This window comes from Heptranchias perlo, chromosome 34 (genome assembly GCF_035084215.1).
Source record: "Heptranchias perlo isolate sHepPer1 chromosome 34, sHepPer1.hap1, whole genome shotgun sequence".
NCBI classification, from domain to species: Eukaryota; Metazoa; Chordata; class Chondrichthyes; order Hexanchiformes; family Hexanchidae; genus Heptranchias; species Heptranchias perlo.
Genome location: NC_090358.1, coordinates 3,317,891 through 3,343,335, shown reverse-complemented (window position 1 = coordinate 3,343,335; position 25,445 = coordinate 3,317,891). Strand labels below are relative to the sequence as shown.

Below are 25,445 nucleotides of genomic sequence, written 5' to 3'. Positions count from 1 at the left end.
ACACTAGGGCATTCCTTCACATGCAATAGGGGACATCCAAGGGACAGTTGTCACAAGGCTGCTTGTGAGAATTTCCTGGCCGATGTGATTTGAGAGTTGCAAAGGTAGAGGCCTCGGAGAAGGTTAGTTGTAGGAGGGGTAAAAGGGGTTTTAAAAAAAAAAATGGGGTCGGGGTGATGTGCTGTCATAACTAGTACTGATATTCCTCTTTGATTTAGGGATTTGATGTGAAGAAACAGCTGCATCGTATTTGCTGCTACACAGCTGATAGAGATCTTCGAGATTTTCTGGTAAGAAATCTGTACTATTATGAGTGAACAATGAAACATTTAATTTGACCAGACAGCCTAAAGAAATTTTTGTTTGTTTCAATAAGGTACATTTTTAGTCAGTGTAATGGCACAACAAATCAGGGCACCAGTGTGCAACTTCAGTGGTAGATTAAGGGGTATATGTCATTGTTTTCTTTATTTCCCCTTCCTTTCCTGAAGGTGCTGGTTCATGCGGGGTACAGTTCAACAGGGTTGGTAGCCCTCCAGTATTTCACTCCGTTGACTATTTGAGCCTAGATAGTGAGTGTGAGGCATCGCAACCTATCCTGGCCCAACACACACGCGTCACTGGGTAGCAATCAGAAATTGGAACCTTGGATGATTCCCTTCATTGAATAGGAAAAGATGGAAATAAAAAACTCAGTTTGTCTCATTGTTTAGGCCAATATACAGGGCACATTCAGACTGCTTTCATCTCTCTTCCTGCCTGAATTAACTGGATGATAATTAGATACAGTGCAACATTTTATAATGTATATTATAATGTCTGGAATTTAGTATAACCACTAATAGTATTTCTCTTTCTTGCCTCTTCTTCCCCTCCAACAATGCATTAAACATTTCAAGCTGGATATTCCTTTTGTAAATCCCTGATCACGGAAAATTTTAGCTTGTGAAAAGTGAAAGCTGTTTCAGACTGAAACGGAAAGTTGGAGCAAATCTTATCTGATAACAGTATTTGGCATTTTTTCAATGTAAACTATTTACTTAATACTGAGATGGTTGACTCCAGATTCCACAGTTAGTAAAAGGACAAGTGTAATATGTGGGTTGTATGCCCAGTCAAATTAGGGTATCAGGACTCTCTTTTTGCTGTTACTTTGTACGTTACGCCCTCATTTGCTAACTAGAGCCATGAAGTTTTAACTTCTTGGGGATTTCGTGCAAAGCGTTCCTCTCTGTTTGAGGGGATACAGGGAGAGGGTAGGGAAATAGCATTAGGATAGCTTCAGTTGAAGAGCTAAGACTCGATGAGCTTCCTCTGTCTACAATTTCTGATCTCTATGAAAGGCCTCTTGTTGCTCTGCGTATACCCCAGTTAGCAGTCAGAAATATGACCACATAATGGTAAATGCATGGTTTTCCTGAACTGTAGGTGGTGCTGGGTTTTTCTCGTGAGTCAAGCTCCATTTTTCATGTGTCTTACTTTTTTTGTCTTTATTCCTGTCCTTTTTTTTTCCTTCCCTCCAGTTTTTTTTTGTAGTTGTTCTTGGTTAATGACAGACTAAATTGGCAGATGTTTATTGGTTTCCATCTGTAATTCCATTGGAAACTCTGGAATTGCTAATATATTGCAGTTGATTTCCCTGATGTCCTGTTTTAAAAAAAGGACAAAACCGCTCTATCAATTTTGGTGATTTTAGGGGTTAGATGTTTAGTTTCATCTTATCTGGGTACATTTTATAGGAAAAGCAAGCACGGTACCGAGAAAGAAAAAAAAAACTTGCATTCATACACACCTTGCAGGACCTCGGGATGTCCCAAAGCACCTTGCAGCCAATTAAGTACTTGTGAAGTGTCGTCACTTGTAATGTTAGAGTGGTGGCAGCCAATTTGCACACAGCAAGGTCCCACAAACAGCAATGAGATGATGACCAGATAATCTGTTGTAGTGATGTTGGTTGAGGGATAAATGTCGGCCAGGGCATTGGGGAGAAGTCCCTGCTCTTCTTCGAAATAGTGGCCGTGGGATCTTTTACACCCAGCTGAGAGGGCAGGCGGGGCCTCGGTTTAACATCTCATCTGAAAGGCGGCACCTCAGACAGTGCAGCACTCCCTCAGTACTGCACTGGAGTGTCAGCTTAGATTTTTTTTTTGCTCAAGTCTAAACATGCTTCATGAAAGCAGACTAATGTTTGTTCGATTTAGAGTTGACTTGCCCACCAGAATGGGAGAGAGAACAAGATTGTGCTTTTTTTGAGTTTTTCCACCTTTTTTAAAAAAAAATCAATTCCAAAGATTGAAATAAAATTGATTCCACTTTTTTCTTGCTTTTCTGAAAAGCTGTTGCTGTTGACCTTAACACTGAAGTAGCAGCCTGAAAATTACTGTGAACTCTGTATTTTACAAATGCTGAAGAATTTTGTATCAAATTTCTCTCTTCTCTATCTTAATGGAGGGTTAACCTGTTTCAATTTAAGAGGATTAACAGCTGTGTTAAAATGGCGCGTTTGATACAGCCGCGTTAAGCATTCGTACAATAACATTACTCACAATAGTCTTCAAAGATGTGCTTCAGTGATCTTGTTAACTCTGTTCCCTTGCATTGTCAGGAATGCATTCTCTGAAATGTGCATCTTTCTTTTTGAAAACTCAGAACAAAAAAATGTAATCATAATGCCTTGTAATTTGTCTGATCATTTTTGTGAGGATGTGATTCCCTCTTTTTTTTTCTCCAGTCTCTGGGTCACACAATTTCCAGGCTTCCATTGATGATGCCCCAAAACTGGCTTCTGTGATGCAAGTAACAGAGACTTGTGTATCACTTTCGCTCTAATTGCTGTTGGTCCCTTCCCCAATGCAACACAGCTCCCTGGAATAAGCCTGAATGAGGTAGTCTTCCCATCAGTGCCTGCTTTATATATTTTTTTTAAAAAGCCAAATATTGTGTGGGTGGTGTAATGTTTTGATGAGGAGCCTGCCTCTTTCAAGTTCATTCCAAGGATCTTTCCAATTCAGCAATATTTTGTATGTTTATTGAAATCTGCTTTATAACGCTCACCAATTCATAGAATTAGTTTGCTTCAGAGAAGACATGACCTAGGTATTTTGGATGTACTCTAAAGGGACAAGAGGATAAGCCGCAGTCCAAACTGATCTATGTGGTTTATTTCAGAAATGTGTAGATAATCAAAAGTGGCTAATTTAAAAAAATGTTTACATTGTATTGGTCTAAAATAGAATGATTGCCGGAAAAGGCTTTTTTTTTCCCCCGCCCTGTTGTTGACTTGATTAAATTGGGGTGGAGGGTGAAAGTAATTGGGCCATAACTTGCTGTGGCAGGGCACCTAACAGCGTCTGCCATTAGTTAGACTTCCCCTTGCACTTTAGGTTTTTAAAATTTTTCCGTGGCAAGTTGCTGAAAGTGTGAGCTGATAACATGTAGCGAGGGAAACCTGAGTGAACAGGGCAAGCAATTGTGTATCTCCTTAACCAATCAGCTGAAGGATTGTGAAATTAACAGTATTAGGACTGAGAAGGAAATATAAGTTAGAGTGGGTGAATTCAATGTCAAATCAGGTGTAGAAAGAGAGGGAAAGAAAGATTGGATTGAGAGAGAGAGAAAAGAGACAGAGGACAAGTTTTCAAAAAAAAAAGTAAAAGTTTTAAATGTTACATTTTTAAAATCTCCAACAATAATTAAAACTTGAAGGAATGAGACTCCACACTTGTAATAGCTAATTTCCAGCACCAGAGATGTTGACTGGCAGTAATTAACACTTATCACATTATTAAAAGGGTACTTAGACTGAAATGGGCAAGACTTAACTTTCTGTGGCGAGTCTGGTTAGTATCTACCGTGAAAGTACAGGAACTTCACGCCGTTCAGTGCATTTCAACGGTGAGGCAGACAGCGAGATGCCGTTTTCGCGCAGCTAATGGCAGAGCGCATCTCAGACAACATCTTTTGGATTTCCGAGTTTAACCCCGCATCTGCCTTCGTCTGAAGTTGCTGTCGCATTTGCGCATAAATAACGGTGAGCGCCATTAGCCTCACCGTTATTTTGACAGCAAATTATTACCCATTGTTTTTTAGTTTGCATTTTGTACTGCAAGTTTAGTGTCAGAAACCATTTCGCACTGATGTTAAACTTGTAGAATAAATCTGGGGACAGAACCCGAGCTGACTCCAGAGGGAAGTGACGTGAGGCTCTCTGGAAGAGAGTGACTCACACCTGTTTCTGTTTGACGCAGCACAGTGTATAATTGCAGTGGCATATCAAACCTGATTTACAAAGTGCTCAGGGGATCTGTTGAAACCACCAGGCATTTTTTGAACATGTTTGACATTAATTTAAATGTTGAGTTTAAAGACTCTCTCCTACACAGTCCCTAAACATTTAAGGATAGATTTTTCCAATCGGTAAGATCATTCACCTGGGCATGCAGGGGCCAGGAAATTGGACATTCAGCTATCTTGCCTGGTCCTGATAAAAGTTTGTAAGATACTAAGTTGAATAGAAAAGGTTAATCAGAGCGCTGTTAAGTTAAACCAAGCTCAGGACTAATATCAGGAAGCACTTCTTTGTGGAAAGGGTGATCAATACCAGGCATGGCCATTTGGATAGGATTGGCTAGGATAGAGTAGTAAGAGCAAAATTTCTGGAATTATTCAAGAAGTTATTAAATACTATAATGGAGAGGGTGCTAGAGTTCAGTGGAGTGAATGGTCTCCCTCATCTGTACTTGTCTTATGGTTTTTCCTGATGGATTCCTCTCCTTTTCAGGTGGAAAGCCTTCAGGACTATTTATCTGTCGAAGAGAAGGAGATGGTGAAGTTTGTTCACTTTGTAGAGAATCCGTGTGCCTCCTCCGCAGATACCGTGGAATGTCCTTTACAAACTGGGTAAAGTCCATAAACATATGATGCATGATGGCTAGCAGTGAATTATGAAGCAGCAGTTCAGTGAAATGTTGCCTAAAATGAACAGCAATTTAAGTGATGACAGAAATCAGAGACTGAGTTACCTCTTAGAGCTCCCGCTCAGATAATGTTTTTATGTATAATCCCCTCATTGGGTGGGTGTAGTAAAGCAAAGGTGAAAGACGAATTAAGGTGACTATGTTTGGCACCTTACCAAAGCTGCTCTGCTGGGATTGCAAAATTGCAGGCACCAACTGGCTCTCTGTGTTTCAATGTGCTGCTTCACAACACTGATGACTGAGCAGTTTTGTAGGGATTTGCTTGCACCTTTTTAATTAACCTTGTAGTTTGAAATATAGGAGAACGTTTTCAATCTATTGCTATAAACCTTATTAACTAGTATTTTAAAAAAAAATTCTTCCAACTCCATCTGTCATGTTCTAAATAAGTCCTCGGACCTCCTGAAATCAAATGTGCTCTTTACACTCCTTTTTACTGTGTCATGCACACATTCCTTTATTGAAAAGTGCATTATGAAACATAGTTTTTTTTAATTTTCTCTTCTCCGCCCCCCACCCCCCACTTTCTCTTCTAAAGACATTGGTTCCTTGCTGAGGTCTAATTCGACAGGTGCCAGCTGCCCTTCTATATCTCCCACAAGTGGTCATTCATTTATAAGTCTAGACGATGAGTGTCTTAGATTACTCGCATCACAACTGAACCCAATGATGTCCTCGCCTGACGTTGATGCACATATGCTTCCAGCAGGCATTTCTAGATAATGATTAGAAACGGAACATTGGCTCTTTTTCCTCCACCTCCCTAATCCAGAGATGCTGAAGCCAGCACTTCCACTGCAAGAGGGCTGAAGCGGTTAATCTGAATAAGATGCTAATATTTAAACTGTGGTTGGGGATTGCATCAGGCTGGAAAATTCACCTTTTTGAGCAAGATGTGCTTGACTATCAGTAGTTATCTTTTGAGAGCATTGATGATATAAACATCCTGGAACACGTCTTGTATTGCTACCCTTCATAAGTACAGAAACTCAACTACAATCCTCCATCAATTGCATTTACTTGCAAATACGCGAGTGTGTATTTACACCACAATCCCTTAAACTTTCTCCACTGTTTTAAGTAAAAAGACTGTATTGAGATTGAGAGTTTTAATCATTGCTTTTACTGATAGCTAGATGTCCTTCTCTGTCAGTTCTTAGCCCAGCTACAACTGTGGATACTGTACGGTGCTACGGTTTTTGTTGTTGAAGGGAGTGAGAGGAAGTGGAAAGTAAACAAGTTTGTTAGTGAGTTTTCTAAGTAACTTCCCTCTGGCTGTGTCATTCTCTGTCCCGATCATCGCTATGGACTTCTGATGCTGAGCAAAATGGGGTGAAAAAGATCTTATTTTCCATTAATCTGCTTTTATAATTGGAGGTGGGCTTATTTCTTTGAAAATCTGGTACTTCTCAAAAAAAACCCTCAATTTTGTTCTGAGATACTTTCTCATTTTCGAAATGAAATTTTACTCCAGTTGGAGATTCGCAGCTGGTGGATGATGTGCAGCTAATTAGAACGATCCTAATGAACTCATTAAGCGGTAGTGCTGATATGAACAAGATTTCCCAGTATCATGAGTACATTTAATTTCTGAAATATAAGTGATAATTACCATTGCAGATTGGTTCTTTTACTGTTTTTTTTTTACTAAGAGGAATCTATAGAGTGTCTTAGTTTACTTTCAATGACTTATTAAATAGAAGAAAAGGTTTTCAAGATGGTGTGAAGAACAGTGAGATTCATAAGTGCTGTATGCAGGCAACTGTTTTTCAGATCACTGAGGTGTTTCCACATGAAGCACACAGGAATGGCTCGGGGTAGCTTTACCTCAGTTGGCTTCCCCATATTTTTCCCCATCTTCCCTATCTCTCTCTTTTTTTTCCCCCCCCCTTCCTCATTCCCTGTTTCGACCCCCCCCCAAAAAAAAAGTTAGTATCTCCACATCAATTGTTGCTTCCCACAACAGTGTGGCTGAGAACTCCGGTGTGAAGACTAAACTTCTGTTCTCTCATTACTGTGGTGTTAAAAGCGTATTCATCTTAATCCTTTTGGAAAATGAATAGTTCCACTGAAATTCACATACATTTAAATTTTTGTCACACTTTTCATGAACTAATCTAGCCAAATTTTAATAGATGTATGTTATTTGATCGAAACTTAGATACTTTGGATGAGCTTTAATTTTTTTTTAAATTGTCATCTTTGCCATCAGGGCCAGTCCTGGAAAAAAAATGTTAGTTGCCTGTGACTATTCAGTGTCAACATTTATTACTTTATTAAAAAAGACTTTTTTCATTATTCATTTCTATGACTGCATTTTTAATGATGTGGAGATGCCGGTGATGGACTGGGGTTGACAATTGTAAACAATTTTACAACACCAAGTTATAGTCCAGCAATTTTATTTTAAATTCACAAGCTTTCGGAGGCTTCCTCCTTCCTCAGGCATTTTTAATGGGAACTGCCTTGATTGAGCTTGGCCATTTTGCCCATCATGCTCTTAATAGCGTGCTGACACCTCGGGGGCAATTTTAACCTAACACGCCCACTGGGAAGCTGACTGGATAGGATGCAATGCTGGTTTTACACCTCTCCTGATTTTACTCCCCATTGAAGTCAAACCACCTGACCCTGTGGATTTCCCGCCCGGTGAGTTAGGTGAAAATAACAACCATCCTGTTGAAGCTGACTCAGTAATGGGGGAACTCTACTGGAAGTATTGCAACTTTGTTTTTATTCCAGCGTTATTTACATAAGCGGCATTTTGAATTCATGGAACTTTGATGTTGGGGCAGGGAAGGGAATGAGAGATTAGTTATACTGGCTGTAATACTATTTACCTTTGGGTGCTAAATGTTCTGGTTTCTTGCATTTTCCATTTTTTTATCTGGATGCTGAACAGCTAAATATTTCAGATTTGATGTAAAAATTTTCTTTGCAGCAATTAATGAGCAGATATGTCATGAAAAATATTAATTCTGTGGGCCTCTCCAGATTGTTTCAGGTTGAAAATATTGATCCCAGGTGTGCTGCTATTCTGGAGCATATCACAAACTGTGAAGTTGGGATTGCTGAGCATCCACCAACAGACCCAAACTCTTGTATGGTCATATTGGATTGGGCCAAATGGTGGGATAAGATTGCAAAGGAACGAATTCAGTTATCGAAAGAATCCGATATAGGTGAGTTTATTTTATATTGTTTAGGCTGAGCGTAATTGACAGTAGCAATGTGGCAGTGGCTTTGTCACAGCATTTTGAATGCACATGTTGATCTGAAAAGTAGTCTTTTGGAGCAGTTTTGTAGTGAGGATATTTAACTCTGGTATCCCCTACAATTCTAAAGGGCTGGAAGAGGTTTGTTGGGATCCTGGGTGTAAATATTAAGGTGACGGAACTCAACCCCCACACTCCAAGTTATTTTCAAGACTTTCTCAAGATTGAGTTTAATTTAACTAAAGAGGTCTCTGATTGAAGCAATGACAAGGTCCCAGCAAGTTATTCCAGCCGTTTAGACTGTAATTCTTTGGCTAAGAGCTGTGAGAAGAAAACGCATTTCTACAGTGCCTTTCGCAACCTCGGGACGTCCCAAAGCGCATCACAACCAATGAAGTACTTTTTAAAGTGTAGTCACTGTTGTATTGTAGAGAAACATGTCAGCCAGTTTGTGCACAGAAAAGTCCCACAAACAGCAATGAGTTAAATTATCAATTAAACGGTTTGTGATGTTGTTTGAGGGATAAACGTTGGCCAGAACACTAGGTGAATTTCCCTGTTCATGTCATGGAATGTTTTACGCCCATCTGAGAGGGCAGACAGGGTTTTAGTTAACATATCATCTGAAAGATGGCACGTCTGACAGTACAGCGCTCCCTCAGCACTGCACTGGAGTGTCAGTCGAGATTATGTGCTCAAGTCCTGAAGTGGGGCTTGCACTCATTACCTTCTAACTTGGCGAGGGTGCTACCACTGAGTCACAGCTGACATCTATCATGTGGTTTGCCACTAAAATTAACATTGGTAACAAAGTTAAAACCAGGGAGATGAAAGACTTGTCAAACTTGTTGGTAAATCCAGTTTGTCACCAGCTTCCAGTTTGGAATATTCCTTAAGATTTTGCAGTCCTGCATAAAATCTGTTCTGAGAATCCTATCTCTTCCATGGTCTATGCTTGCCCTCAGTTTAAAAATCCCTGATGTACAGTTTGCTTATGGTTTTAGGGATGTCATACCAACAAAACTGACTAACTGCTGTCCAGCTTGATACTTTGATCAATTTTGGGCCTGATTCTTAATACAAGTGGTAGTTTGCAGCTTTTTTTTTTGTCTGAAATGCATTTGTGCCTTATCTAAAGTGGTAGCATTTTTTTTTATAAGAACCATACGCAACACAGTTCAGATTCAGTGCTGGTATTTTCATTGAATGTTCTACTGTACCTTTTACCGTAACCAATGCAAGTACAGTACTGCCATAATTTTCTTTGAATATTATGGCCATTCTTAATCTTTTGGTGCTAGTGAGATGGTAATACTGTATACCCTTCTTGAACTGGTGTCTGAACAAATATTAATGTTGCTGCTTTAACCTACATTTCAAAAGGTTACAAGATTAAAAATGGATGAGGGATGCTATTCGGCCCATCCTAGCTGCTCCCTCCAGAACAAAACCTACAGCTACTCAGTTCCCCTGTGCCCCTTGCACCATGACCACAGCATTTAGTTGTGGGTTTTAGCCTCCCGCTTAGGAAGTCCAATCCATGTGTTAATCACTCTTTGCGTGGAGAGCTTTGACAGTTCTCAGTTCGCCGCTCATCGTTTTGACCCTATGGTCCCTTCTCCTGCCGACTTGTAATGTTCCAAATTTGTACCTCAATGGGGCCCCCTTGTTGAGGAAGAGGAGCCTAAATTTCTACAATCTTTCCAGAACCTTTCAATTCCCTGACACTAGGCATCAGCCTTGTGGCTCTCTACTTTCTCTAGGGCTTCAGTGTCTCCCTTGTGTCTTGACCAAAACAGGACACTGTAACGTTACCTAGAGGTTACTTTTTGATGTGATTGTGTTGTTCCAGGAACCATTCACTTTGTGTTGTTTTTAAGATTGCCGTAATCACATTCTTTGTTAATTGGTGATGCTGTCGCACAAATCTCTTCACAGCAATTCAGTCTGGTAGTCCCGAGGTACTATGGACCTATCTCACTTCCCGACATTGTTGGCCCAAAATTTGTGACTGGATTGAAACCTTCCAGAGTAGTGAGAATTCTGCAACTTGGCCACTTCTTACACCAGATACTATGAATCAGAACACACGTTGCTGTAGCTACATGAGAAATGAGATACTAGACAAATTAGCAAGGTAAATATATCCGGTTTCACTAATACTTGTGCCAACTTTAGCAACAAAGGCATAGCAGGATGTCATTATTCAAACTGTCTGGAAGATATTCAAAAAAAAAACTGATAATGGAGAGATTGAATGAACTGCAGAGTATTTTTATATCAGGGATGCAGAGTGGGTCCCTCTGTGTACCATAATTGTGTTCGCACTCACCATTGCCCAGGTGACAGGTTCTCAGCACAGGGAGGGACAATTGGAGAATGAATCATCCGTGATTGTCTGTTCAAGAGACATTGCAGGTCGTTTAAAACATCCACTCAAAGGAGTAGTGCGTGGAGTTAAAAAAAAGAGATAGTTAAAATAGCTTTTTAAAAATTTAAATGAATTAAGATGAATAAATTTCAAGCATTGAGCTTAAGACAGTAATTCAACATGTAAGTCAACAGTTCTGCTGGTGTTTAATTGATATTGCTTTGCCAGCCTTCTATTATCCTTTCAAAAGCAAAATACTGTAGATATTGGAAATCTGAAATAAAACCAGAAAATGCTGGAAAAGCTCAGCAAGTGAAGCAGCATCTGTGGAGAAAGAAACAGAGTTGAAGTTTCAGGTCGAAGGCCTTTCGTCAGAACTATTTTCCTATATTCAGTTTACAAGACTAATTATTTCAGTATCAAATTGAAAAATGTTTGTGCTATACTAGTATGAATTGCATGCCACAGTTAATGTTTTCAAAACACTAAGTGCCAACTTTCCTGCTGTTGCTCTGGCTGTAATCAACTCTGCTTCCTTCAGTCAGTTCCTAATCATCATTAAGATGTTTCTTGATTGGATATTTTATATATTTGTAATGTAATTAAGAAGTTCAGGTGATGTTTGTGAACCATTTTTTGAAAAAAGATATAAAATAGAGCCATCTCCAGAACCCAGTTTGGAGACCAGCCTGTTCAATCTTTCCTGATAGGTATAACCTCTCAGTTCTGGTATCATCCTAGTAAATCTTTGCACCTTCTCCAGTGCTTCTATATCCTTTTTGTAATATGGAGACTAGAACTGTTCACAGTGCTCCATTGTGATAGCCCCTCCAGGAGGCTTTCTTGTGTCTGCCTTGTGCGCCATATAAGCTCAGTGCAGTGTGAAGCTAGCTCTGTTGAACCGTGACACTTTATAAACTATGGCAGAGTTTTTTTAATCAGTATAAGAAAGCAGACTCTCCCACCTGTGCTTTCACAACAATAAACATCCCCAAAAGGGATGAGGCTGTACCCTGGTGGGCAGAATGTGATTCCTGATAGTAAAACTCTGCAGCTACCAGTCTCCTAACAGTGCAGCTGTGATTTTTTTTCTGCACATCTGGACTAGAAATAGGCTGAGTTGTGGAAATGTTATAGCAACCACTTGGCAATTTGGTTTTATTTTTACATTTGTCTTAACAGAAAAGGTGTATTCATCCCATCAGAGCTAGCAGACTTCAAACAGCTCCTCGGAAGGATTAGCTGCACAGGGGGAGTGATGCAAGAACCTCACCCAGTTCCAGTGTACCAGTCCACTGAAGGGCGTGACTTTCACAGCTGTTTTATTCTGTACTGCCTTGAGCATGACCTGCGCTATCTCTTGTATGCATATTTGGATTATTATGGGTAAGTGCAATTTTATGCCAATCAGGATTGGTATGACTACCTTGAAATTTTTTTTTAATGAGGACTCAAATCTGAAAAGAATAGTACAATGAAATGATGGCTTGATTGTTGAGTTTCTATGTTCCACCCCTCAAATATTCCAAACCTTGTCTCACATAATAAATTACATTGGAGTGCAATCACTGCTGTTTAGGAAGACTTGAAGCATTCTGAAAGAACTTACTTAAAATGAAATAGAAACAGAAAATGCTAGAAACAGGTCAGGCAGCATCTGTTGAGTGAGAAACAGATAACGTTTCAGGTTGATGACCTTTCATCTTCCAGTTCTGATGACAGGTCATTGATCTGAAAAGTTAACTCTGCTTCTCTCCCCCACAGATGCTGCCTGACCTGCTGAGTATCTCCAGCGTTTTCTGTTTTTTTAAATTTCCAATGTAGGGCAGCGACCACAGAGATAATGAGTGAACAGGACTTGGTGTGCGTTAGGATACGGGCAGCAGAGCTTTGGATGAGCTCAAGTTTACGGAGGGTGGAAGGTGGGAGGCCGGCCAGGAGAGCATTGGAATAGTCGAGTCTCGAGGTGACAAAGACAGGATCAAGCTCAGCTGTGATGCTCTCTATGGTTGAATAGCCAGCTGACGTTTACATCTAGGCTCAACGATGAAGAATGACCACTTGGGTGAGATACCAAAGGATGTGGAACTACACTCCAGCAAGGGTAAATACCTTCAGAAAAGGACTGGAATATATTGGGGCAGAGAGAGTCAGAAACTTGACATTGTGTAAGAATGCAATTCTGTCGCGAAGATGTCTACTGAAACAGTGCCTGCGTGCCATGATGCGCTGTTCCAGAAATAAATGACAGCCCCAATTTATTAAGTAGATAAAAGCAGTACTTGCCGACCAAATAATCGGTTTAGCAAACTGTTTCCAGGCAGATGAAGTATTTACAGTGAATAATCTGTTATTAATATGTTCTGAATAATGAACTTTCTTTCTCTGCCAATTGAAAGAACATTATATAAAAGAAAGCTTTTTCAAATCTGATAGTAATTGTGTTGATGTCTGTTTATGCAGTTCTGGGGTTTTGGAAACCATCTGTGGATTTATGTTCTATTTCAACATGTATTTTATACAAGAAGCATTGGTAATTAATTATATGAAGAATGCTTTATATTCAGCATTTTAAACAGCTGGAAGTTTGATTTACAGTTGAGAAGTGAAGAAGAAGAATGTTGACTATATAAATTCGAACAGTGAAATATTTGTATTTTGTAAGCTTGCCTTTATATGCAGCTCACTCTTGGGACGTGTTTCTCCTTTTATAGTAAATAACCAAAAACATCCTTTCTCCATATACGTCTCATTGTCTTTGTCTGCGTTGATTCTTTGTCCTGGTGTATGCCTGTAGTTCTCGGTCTTAACTCTATGGATTCTTTGGACTCTTTAATAATCCCAGCAACCTCCAGGGTCAGTTCTGTGGGACATCCATTCTGGTGCAGCTGCTTCCAGTTGCAGGTGCCCCCAGCCCAAAGTGCAGGACACCATCAAGGATGAAAAGTACAGGAGAAAAGATGAAGTGATCAGTGAAGTAGTGATTGGAGAATGCCAAGCTCAGGCTTTACAAAACTGGAGATTTTGAGAGGGCGAGAAGACTGAGATCAAAGCCGTCCATGACCTTTCATGACCTCGGGACGTCCCAAAGCACTTTACAGCCAACTAAGTACTTTTTGAAGTGTAGTCAGCGTTTGTAATGTAGGAAAAGCAGCAGCCAATGTGTGCACAGCAAGATCCCACAAATAACAATGTGATAATGACTTGATCTGTTTTTAGGTGTCTGTTGAGGGATAAATATTGGTCAGGACACAGGGGAGAACTCCCCTGCTCCTGCCATGTGATATTTTACATCCACTTGAGAGAGCAGTCGGGGCCTTGGTTTAACATCTCATCCGAAAGATGGCACCTCCAACAGTGCAGCACTCCCTCAGTGTCAGCCCGGATTATGTGCTCAAGTCGGGATTTGAACCCACAACCTTCTGACTACGAGGCGGGAGTGCTACCCACTGAGCCACGGCTGACACTGTATAAATATAAAATAAGTTTGTGCATATGACAGCCAGAACTAGAAGGTTTTTTTTGTTTCATTTCTTTGATCGTTACCTCCTGCCCACACTTTGCTGGTTTCAAGCCAGTGGGTAATCCATGGAGCAAGCTGCTACGGGGTGGATCTGTGGCTACTTTAAATTGGCTTGTCGGCAGGCCTTGTGATAGATCAGTTTATAACTTGTTCCTGATGGTGAGTATTAATAGCCAGGGGGTTAATGTAGGCACTGAAGTTAAGAGTTTTGGTTAAAGGCCTCTGCCCAGTTCTAGCCAGATCAGCAGCAGCGGTTTTTGGCTACTGAGACCATCACAGCAACAGCTATCACCACTAAACTCTAGATATCAGTGTCTGTATTCACCCCATAGCTTTGAATTTCTTTTGGACCAGTTTCATAATCATCACAGCACTGGCAAATAGAGGACAAAGCAAAGCTGGGCACCCAAGTTTGTACCAGTCAAGTTACAGTGAGCTTTGAGCCCAGTTCTGGCAATCCATGTGGAAACTTGTAATTAAAGCTGCTTTAATATTGTGCAAGATCTGAGTAGTGATTCCAGTTCCCGGTGCATGGGTCCTGAGCTGCAACCCAAAAGTAAACTTCCCAGGATTCACCCAAGACTAGTGGTCGGGAAGACCTGGGTAAAACCTGCTGGATGTAAGACAGAACCGCGAAGTCTATCTCTTTATGTCCTGTGGTGGCAGGTTGTGTTTAAACCTACTTGTTAGAAAATCTGCTGAACTTGACTGCTTCTCCTCGCGCCCCAGGGAGGCCCAACTGTTTATAAACCTGATAGAAATCCTAATATTTGCTAAGTTGATCCAGACCACAAACACCTGCACGCTCGGAACAAGGTTCGATTTGTTTTTTTGTTTTTCGATGCTGATCCACAGCTGCTGGGCATTCCTTAACCCATTTCTGTTTCTTTGGGAATCTAGCAAATTGCTCCAATTCAAGCTTCTTTCCACAGGTGCTGCATTGCAGTATGCATGCATGCTGCCACATTTGCCTCTTACAACAGTGACAACAAATCAAAATACTTCATTGGCTGTACATTGCTTTGGAAAATCCAGAGGATGTGAAAGCTGCTTCATAAATGTACGTTCTTTCTTTTAATTCAGGTTCCGGGATACCTGCACCCATGAGCTGGCTGCCAGTACTTACAATGCAAAATCCAGCTCCTTATCCTGCGATTCATAGACCCACAAAAAATAGTGTCTGAAATCAGGAGCCAGTTTTACCAGTATAAATGCTGACAGCTGGCTCTTGGGTGCTGGTCTCCCTGGATCCAAATTAAAACAGCACTAGTTTAATGACAGCCCCATGAAGTTCTTCATTAGATAGACTTTTTAAAAATTAAACTATACATGGGAGAACTAAAAGAGGAACAAAGAACGTTCTCATACTGTACCTTTTCTTTTAAGTAAGTAGGGCTGCATTTGAACTGAACATTTCATAAATCCCCAAGCCAGCTTAGAATTTGATTGAAATGAATTCTTGTGAGTACCAGAAGTACAAGAGCTGTATGCTGTTACAATTGAGGGTGGTTTCAGTGTGGGTTTTGACTGGGTAGGTTGGTGAGGGTTAAACCACATGAACAGGGGGGGTTTACTTATGAGTTGAATTCATAACGCAACTATTGTTTTGCAGTTACTGCTTCCACTTTCTCTTTCCCCCCCCCCCACCGAGGGGGGTGGAAGAACAGCTTGAAATATTGTACCACAGACTGTTGAGATGTGGGCTCCCAGTCTCTGTCCTGTGCTTTCTTACAAGAAGATGGAGAAAAAGAGATGGATGAATAAATAGTGGCAGAGGGTTGCTGGATCGAGATTGCTTTTTAAAAAAAAATCTCATTTGTTTTCAAACTTTTATTTCAGAAGTAACCCTTTTTAAAGTTGCTTGACTCATCTTGTGATATGTGCTCATCAGTAGTTTTAGTTATGTTTTCCTTCATATTACTGTGACTTCCCTCTATGTATTACACAAATTAACTAAAGTTCTGGATGAGGTTGAGATTTTACTGACTTTCACAATGTATTTATTTTCTGAGCAGTGTCATTCTATTTTTGTTAGCTTTGGATAACTGCCTCTATCATGAGCACTGTAATGGGCACAGGCCTGTCAAGTCTCACTACTTGGAGTTTAAAAATGTGACCTATGATGTGACTCACTTTTTTTTAAAAAAATAAGCGCATCAAGCTGTGATTTTAAATAGGTCTGCGATGTGACTCACTCTTTTTGATCTCACTCCCGACAGTTAGTTATGATGTGCACAGTGCATATTAAGTTCCTCTTTCTCTTCCTCTGTGTGAGCAGAGGAGTATTGTTATAAAAGACAGTTTAGGTGGCTGCAGCATAAGAGTAACTCCTGCATACTTATTGGAAAAACAAGTGGCTTCAGTGGAGCTATTTGCAGTAAAACATCATTAAGTATCAGCAATGATTATCCCCAAATACAAAACTTGGACAACCTGAAAGAAGCATAGACCTTTTGATCTTTATACAGTAACATGATGCAACCAATTCATACACCTGAGGGTTTAGTTTACCATTCTTGATTTTCTTCTTCTTCCCTGCGCCATGAGGCACCGTAGTGGATGTGGTAGTATCATGGTTATGATGCTGGACTAGGAATCCAGAAGTTGAGATTTCAAACCCCACCATGGCAAGTTGTGAAATGAATTCAATAAATCTGATAAAATGACCATGCAAGCTGCTAGATTGTCACAAAAGATCAACTGGTTCACTAATGTCCTTCAAGGAAGGCAAACTGCCACCTCTACTTTGTTTGGCCTACATGTTACTCTGCTAGGGATGGGTTAAAATGTGGCTTTTCCAGCTTCGCCCACATCCCAAAAATAAAACATGAGCCATTCCCGGCAAAGAAGAAAGACAGATTGCCAGGACCTTACTAATGACGCTCTCTTGGTCTGGCCAGTAGGAGTTGAACAAGAGTAGCCTGAGCTGTGTCTGCCTCTGTCTCTCCACTCGGATGCCCCTCTTAAACGTCTTTATGCGAATGGAGACTTTCCCTGGAGAATCATGCCTCCGTGGCACAGCCTGTTAATGTATACCAGTGGAGTACCTCAGTGGTAGAGCTAATAATGGTCTGACTCCTGTTCTGTTTCACTTCATAACCGCAATAGATAATGACAATGTTGAAAAGCACTTTTAATATTCTGTATCTGTAATCTATTTTGTGGCAGCTTGGATGCCATCCAACATGAGCACAAAGAGGCTTATTTTTAGCATTTTAATTAACTTTTAAAACCCTCAAACAGCAAACCTTAGCTACATTAGAGGTAGATGAGAGATGTATTTTCTCAATGGGAGATTGTTTTCAGTAAGTGGAGAGTCTAAGATAATGTTCCTTTTTTTTAATAGCTGATAATGAGGTTGCCCATTAAACTACACATTATTCCAGAAACCAGGTTTGCAAGTATATAATTTGTTAAATTTAATTAATTCGAGGCAGGAAATGTGTGGGGCCTTCAGTTTGGTCAAAATAACAGGGCTGTGATACTTTGGTGATCATTACCTGAAAAGTAATGAGAGCATTTTTCACAAGTAAATTTTTATTCTTGAAGACTTGGAGGACTTGTTTACTTTTAACATAAGAAATAGGAGCAGGAGGCCCCTTGAGCCTGCTTCGCCGTTCAATCGGATCATGGCTGATCTTCAACCTCAACTCCACTTTCCAGCCCGATCCCCATATCCCTTGATTCTCTTAGATTCCAAAAATATATCGATCTCAGTAGTTAAATATATTCAAGACTAAGCATCCACTGCCCTCATGGGTAGAGAATTCCAAAGATTTACAACCCTCTGAGTGAAGAAATTTCTCCTCATCTCTATCCTAAATGGCCCACTCCTTATCCTGAGACTATGCCCCCTAGTTCTAGACTCTCCAGCCAGGGGAAACGGCCACTCAGCATCTATCCCGTCAAGCCCTCTCAGAAACTTGCATGTTTCAATGAGATGGAATTATAGAAAGCTATGGCACAGAAGGAGGCCATTCGGCCGATCGTATTCATGCCAGCCGAGAAAGAGGTATCCAGCTTAATCCCACTTTCCCGTACTTGGTCCGTAGCCTTGTAGGTTACGGCACTTCAAGTGCACATCCAAGTACTTTTAAATGAGTTGAGGGTTTCTGCCTCTACCTTTCGGGCAGTGAGTTCCAGATCCTCCCCACCCTCTGGGTGAAAAAAATTCTCCTCCACTCCCCTCCACTCTTTCTACCAATTGCTTTAAATCTATGCCCCCTGGACACTGACCCCTCTGCTAAGGGAAATAGGTTCTCCCTATCCACACTCTCTAGTCCCGTCATAATTTTATGTACCTCAATTGCTTCTCCCCTCAGCCTCCTTTTGTTCCAAAGAAAACAACCCCAGCCTATCCAATCTTTTCACATAACTAAAATTCTCCAGCCCTGGCAACATCCTCGTAAATCTCCTCTGTACCCTCTCTAGTGCAATCACATCTTTCCTGTAATGTGGTGACCTGAACTGAACACAGTACTCAAGCTGTGGCCTAGCCCATGTTTTATACAGTTCTAGCATAACCTTCCTGCTCTTATATTCTATGCCCTGTCTAATAAAGGAAAGTATCCCGTATGCCTTTTTAACCACCTTATCTACCTGTCCTGCTACCTTCAAGGATCTGTGGACATGCACTCCAAGGTCCCTTTGTTCCTCTACACCTCTCAGTATCCTCCCATTTATTGTGTACTCCCTTGCCTTGTTTGCCCTCCCCACATGCATTACCTCACACTTCTCTGGATTGAATTCCATTTGCCACTTTTCTGCCCACCTGACCTGTCCATTGATATCTTCCTGCAGTCCACAGCTTTCCTCCTCACTATCAACCGGACGGCCAATTTTTGTATCATCTGCAAACTTCTTGATCAAGCCCCCCACATTCAAGTCCAAATCACTTCATATATACCACAAAAAGCAAGGGACCCCACTGGAAACAGCCTTCCTGTCGCAAAAACACCCGTCAACCATTACCCTTTGCTTCCTGCCACTGAGCCAAATTTGGATCCAACTTGCCACTTTCCCTTTGATTCCATGGGCTTTTACTTTTTTGACCAGTCTGCCATGTGGGACCTTGTCAAAAGCCTTGCTAAAATCCACGTACACTACGTCAAACGTGCTACTCTGGTCGACCCTCCTTATTGCATCCTCAAAAAATTCAATCAAGTTAGTCAGACATGATCTTCCCTTAACAAATTCGTGCTGACTGTCCTTGATTAGCCCGTGCCTTTCTAAATGACTCCAGAGTGTATAGGCCCATTCTACTCAATCGCTCCTCAAAGGACAACCCTCTCATCCCAGGAATCTAGTGAATCTTCATTGCACCGCCTCTAAGGCAAGTATATCCTGCTTCCAGGTAAGGAGACCACAACTGTATACAGTACTCCAGGTGTAGTCTCACCAAAGCCCTGTACAACTGCAGCAAGACTTCCTTACTCTTGTACCCCAACCCCCTTGCAATAAAGGCCAATATACCATTTACCTTCCTAATTGCTTGCTGTACCTGCATGTTAACTTTGTGTTTTGTGTACAAGGACACCCAAATCTCTCTCAACACCAACATTTAATAGTTTCACACCATTTTAAAAAATATTCTGTTTTTCTGTTCTTCCTACCAAAGTCAATAACCTCACATTTCTCCACATTATACTCCATCTGCCACCTTCTTGCCCACTCGCTTAACCTGTCTATATCCCTTTGCAGACTCTTTGTATCCTCCTCACAGCTTACTTTCCCACCTAACTTTGTATCATCAGCAAACTTGGATACATTAGACTCAGTCCCTTCATCTAAGTCATTAATATAGATTGTAAATAGCTGAGGCCCAAGCACTGATCCTTGTGGCACCTGGTTACAGGCTGCCAACCTGAAAATGACCCGTTTATTCCTACTCTCTATTTTCTGTCCGTTAATCAATCCTCAATCCACGCCAATATATTACTCCCAGCCCATTGAGCCCCTATCTTGTGTAACAACCTTTTGCGTGGCACTTTATCAAATGCCTTTTGAAAATCCAAATATACTACATTCCCCTTTATCTACCCTGCTGGTTACATCCTCAAAAAACTCTAATTAATTTGTCAAACACTATTTCCCTTTCATAAAACCATGTTGACTCTGCCTAATCATATTATGATTTTCTCTGTTACCGTGTCCTTAATAGTAGATTCCAGCATTTTCGTGACTACTGATGTCAGGCTAACTGGCCTATTTTCTCCCTCCTTGCTTGAATAGTAGTGTTACATTCTAGAATCTAGGGAATTTTGGAAGATCACAACCAATGCATCCACTATCTTTGCAGCTTCCTCTTTAGATCCCTAGGATGTAGGCTATCAGGTCCTGGGGATTTGTCGGGTTTTAGTCCCATTAATTTCTCCAGTATGCTTCCTGGGCAGCAAAAGAAAGGTGAAATTTCCTCCCCCACCACCCACTCCCTTCAAAATAATCCCAGAATACTATGATGGAAATACACAGTAAGTTTGTCAGCATCTGAAAGGAGAAAAGATGGGTTAAAATTTTGGGTGTAAACTCGTACAAGTTACATACTGACAAAGGGTATCCACCTGTTTCAGATATTGATCGGCCCACTCTGTGTTTAAACTATCTTTGGCTTTCTTGTGTATTTAAAGAATTTGCAGTTTTAACACTTTACTATGTTTGTTTGAATCAGTAGTTGAGACTTTTTTTTAAAAGGACATTTCTGCTGAAATCCCCCCACACTTGCCATGGTGCTGATTTGCTTTTAAGATATTATTTATTGTAACATATCTCCCCCATGTGGATAATTTTGTGTAATGCATTTTAAATTGCACCGTATTAGTTAGATAAAGAACACACCAACGTTTTGTTGAATTTATACTGTCTTGCTCTCCTTTCCTGCCTCTCCCTCTCCCTCCCCACCCCTAAGCTGTTTTGCAATTGAGACTCTAGACGTGTGGGACTGAGTAGGAGTTCCTTATTTCTCTTTACATCTTTTGTTGCTTTTACATGTGGTACGTAACCATGTTGAGAGAGAGAGACAGAATTACGTGGTCATTTATCTCATGACATAATGTCCCACTTAGTCTGCTGGCGAATTTGATCTAATTAATCAAAAATTGCTGACAGAGGATTATTGCGGTGCCAGCTCTTAGGTCCGTGGTCCCTCAATCTTACCCTATGAAAAGGAATATCTTCACAGTTGACAACCAAGATTTGCTTAAGTTCTTTTTGTTTAAATCCATTAAACTAAGAAATGAAGTAAGGAAGTTATAGTAAACATTTTACAAATCACTGGTTAGGCCAATTCTGGACACCACACTTTAGGAAGGATTGCAGCAATTTACTGGAATGATACCAGGGATGGAGGACTTCAGTTATGTGGACAGAGCAAAGAAGGTTAAGGGGAGATTTAATGGAAGTGTTCAAAATTATGAAGGGTTTTGATAGAGTAGAGAGGGAGAAACTGTTTCCACAGGCAGGAGGGTCGGTAACCAGAGGACACAGGTTTAAGATAATTGGCAAAAAATCCAGGGGAGAAATTTCTTTATGCAACAAGTTATGATCTGGAATGCACTGCCTGAAAGGGTGGTACGAGCAGATTCGGCAGTAACTTTCAAAAGGGAATTGGTAAATACTTGAAAAGGAGAAATTTGCATGGCTATGGGGAAAGAGCGGGGGCGTAGGACTAATTGGATAGCTCTTTCAAAGAGCCAGCACAGGTGCGATGGGCTGAATGGCCTCCTTCTGTGCTGCAAGGTTCTATAATTCTTTACTACCGCTAACCAAAACCTGTGTTTTTAAATATCTGAAAGCCCAGGGCTTAATCTGTTGATGCTTTTGCCTTTACCATTGAAAAGCTTCCAAGTGCTTGTTTTTGAGAGCTTGCACCAGGAGTGGGTTCCAGTTCAGAAATGATAATCCCAAATCCTGCAGAAAAATATTAGAACCCTTGTTGATATCGGAGATCTTTGAAAATTTGGTTTATGATCGTAGATCTTTGCATCTGCAAAGGACCTGCTTCCCTTTCCTAGATAGCAGATTGAAAATGCTCATTCAGTCTCTTCTGTTTTGAATAACCTTATCTGCAAAACAATGCAATGATGAATGGCAAGATGTAAAATAGATGGTGAAGGACACATGCAGCTCCTTATGTGGCCTCTTGAGGTCATTGTATATAATAATGGAAGCTTGCGTCTAGGCTTCCCTGTGTGCTGGAGAGCAGAGTGAATGTTTTGAGCACAAATAAATGAATCATGTAATGGGTTCATAGCTTTTTTTGGTTATTATGTGGGGATTTTGTGATTTACTTTTCAAGATAACGGCAGCTGAATGCTTGTGCAATACTGGTACCATTTAGGTCAGTAAGTACTGAAAAAACAAAGTTTCTCGCATCTGAACAGTGGGACAACAGACACAAACTGATAAGTGGATCACAAAATTCCCACATCCTGACCGGAAAAAAAGCTCCAGTACACAAAGATATGGAGAATAGCCATTAAAATAAACCCACTAAGGGGAAAAGGAGTTGAATCTAATTGATTCAGACTCAAAAAATAAATCTTTACTACATACCATAAATCTAGGGGATAAGTCAAATGAGTATAGAGAAGTGTTTCATCTTTTAATCAAATAATCATTAAGAATTGTAATTAATGTAGTGCTTAGCTGTGCGATATTGGTGCGTTTTTTTAAAAAATGCTATAAAAGTCCTAATGACTGGTGGAAGCTGAATTGGAATTGCTGACCGAATGCGTGTCGGGGACCTAAGTTAGCATCAGTGCGGATAATCTGTCACTGACCAAAGGTGGCTTATCGACCATGTCATTTCAAGTGCGTGCATGTGTGTGTTCAACTCTTTCGCATTCTCTGCCTCACCTGAACCCCTGCAACTATCCTGTTCCCTGATGGTGAATTTATCAGCACCAATAGAAAATTACAAACCAAATAAGTTAACCGTACTGCTGGTAAAAGGATGTTGCAAGCTGTACTGGGTAAAATTTAAATTGATATAGAAGTTGCTTCCCCATACTCAAAGGGGTTTTAAAATTAAGATTCAACACTTCTTTCCTGAAATAAGTGAATGTAACTTGTTGTTGTGAAGTAATGATGGATGTTTAAGATACTGTATTTATTGGCTTATTGTCATACTGCTGAAATGTTGGAAATTGACAGGCTTTCAAATATATCTTTTATATTTCATGTTCTCTGAAGATTTTGTTCTTGGCTTATGAACAGGTTGACTCCCTCCAACTGCCCTCTCTTGGATGATGGAGCTCTCCATGTGGCTCATCCTTGGTTTGAATTTCTAATGAGAATAAGAGAAGTTGCTGACAATCTAGCAGGTATTCTTTTAAGGGTTTAAACAATTTAATGCACTGTTTACTTCCTTTGGCAACGACGTTGCTGTTGGAGGTACCAATATCCCACCTAAAGAGGTGAATTCCACTGGCAGCTGTTTAAACGGTGCTGTCGGAGACACAGGCTGCCATCCTTTTTAAGTGGCTCAGCCTGTCTGTACAAACGAGTGATGCAGGTCTTACTGGCTGGCCTATACAGACTTTCCCCAGTTATTGGTGGCCAGAGGCTGCTCGTCAGTAAGAGTAGCATAATTAAGCAGAGTATAGTAGTGCAGCTCAGCGATGTAGCACGTTGGTGCATTAACTTGCTGCGATGTCAGGTGGCTGGATACAGTTTCCATGAATGCTGCATGTAATCAGGTTTCCAATTTACAATTGCAACCTGTGCAATTACTGTCCGTTAAGTAGACATCTGACTGCTATGCAGTGATGGTGAGAAGTTATAGATGCATTTAAGGGAAAGCTAGATAAGTACATGAGGGAGAAAGGAATAGAAGGATATACTGATAGGGTTAGACGAAGTAGGGTGGGAAGAGGCTCGTGTGGAGCATAAACACCGGCACAGACCATTTGGGCTGAATGGCCTGTTTCTATGTTGTAAATTTTATGTAAGTTTGTTCAGGTGCTCTCAACTGACAAAGAAATTCAATGCTCAGTGTTGAAGATTTGGAAGCTGTTAATTATTTTTTCAATTAGGTAGTAAAAACAAAAACCTTGCTTTAGAGTTCCTTCCCTGATTGATTTTTCTTTTCCCCCTGAAATAATGGAAGAGGTTGCTCTTCAGTATTCAAAGTAAAACAGTTGTTTTGTTTCTGCACCTTATACAGAGATGTCAGAAGATCCCTGAGACCATTCACCTATTTTTAATACGAAATAGGTAGATTTGTGGTACTGCCTTGCAGATTAATGTGTAGACCAGTTGTCTTTTTGCTTCCTATTAACGATGGAATCCATTGAGGTAGGTATCGTCTATGACCATACAAGACGTCTAGATTTGAAATTCAAACCTGCCTCCCTTCCTTCCATCCATCCATCCATCTGTTAGTTTGAACCGTTTCTGATCATCGCCTAGTAAACGCGAGTCTGTAGTTTGTAATTTCTTTTAATTAAAAAGAAAACTCTCATTATCTCAAACTTTATTTCCAACATGCAAGGCCTGCTGGTAGCACAGCAATCATTGTAAAGGCTCCTTAGGTGCAATGAGATGGGTTTTGTTCTGGAATTTTAAACCTGACATTCTTTGAGTAAGGTTTGTGCACATGAACTAGTGACAAGGTAAAAGTAATTGATTTCAAATGGAAAAAATGTGTTCTTAATTTTTCTTTAATTGCAACACAATTATGGGCATTAAATATGGGCATTAATTGCAATTGTACCATTTGAATTGGTATTCCTCACTGACCCAGCCTGAATACTGAAGTTAATTATTGAGCATCTGGTAACAGTCCTGCAGGTAGAATAGAATGCTGGTAAATTATATCATCACTAACCGACTTGCAGTGCTTGCTTTGTAACTGAACCTTTGCGTTATGGTGTTCAGTCTCACTTCCGAGCCTGGCTAATTCGATATTGCATGTTACATGATATTTCGTGCTTCACCCACTCTTGAGGAGGGGATGGTTCATATTTCACTTGCAGGTACATTGATTGTCATTCTAGATACATCGGTGACATTCCAAGCAAGTTTGGCCAATGCCCAACTGCTGATTCCCAGTAACCAAGCCAGTGTCAGCAGCATGCTGCTAGAGGGACACACTCTGATGGCATTATCCACCATTATGTTTGCTCCTGGGGGAATTGATCAGGTGAGTTGAAATGCAGTTGTACCTTTTTTAAATCCTGAGTCGTGCTTTTTTTTTATCCCAGCGATTGAGGTTGGAATGGAAGTTCCCAAGTTTCTTGCAGTTACAGGTCTTTCTGTTCTTATTATTGAAATTGTAATTAAGATCACTTCTACTTTCCTGGAGTGTACATTGTAGAAAATCTTGGTAATATGATGAGTTGTGACACGATTCACATCGGATC

General features: G+C 40.5%; 1 protein-coding gene across 1 annotated transcript in view; it reads left to right on the top strand.

Annotated features, from left to right (window-relative positions):
- Positions 1-25,445, top strand: part of spg11 (SPG11 vesicle trafficking associated, spatacsin) — a 123,415-nt gene that overhangs the window by 34,107 nt on the left and 63,863 nt on the right. The window contains exons 12-18 of the mRNA XM_067971294.1: positions 219-290; positions 4,781-4,899; positions 7,971-8,158; positions 10,130-10,328; positions 11,745-11,948; positions 23,299-23,405; positions 25,080-25,225. Of these exons, the coding sequence (XP_067827395.1) occupies positions 219-290; positions 4,781-4,899; positions 7,971-8,158; positions 10,130-10,328; positions 11,745-11,948; positions 23,299-23,405; positions 25,080-25,225 (1,035 nt within the window). The remainder of the gene's footprint in view (positions 1-218; positions 291-4,780; positions 4,900-7,970; positions 8,159-10,129; positions 10,329-11,744; positions 11,949-23,298; positions 23,406-25,079; positions 25,226-25,445) is intronic.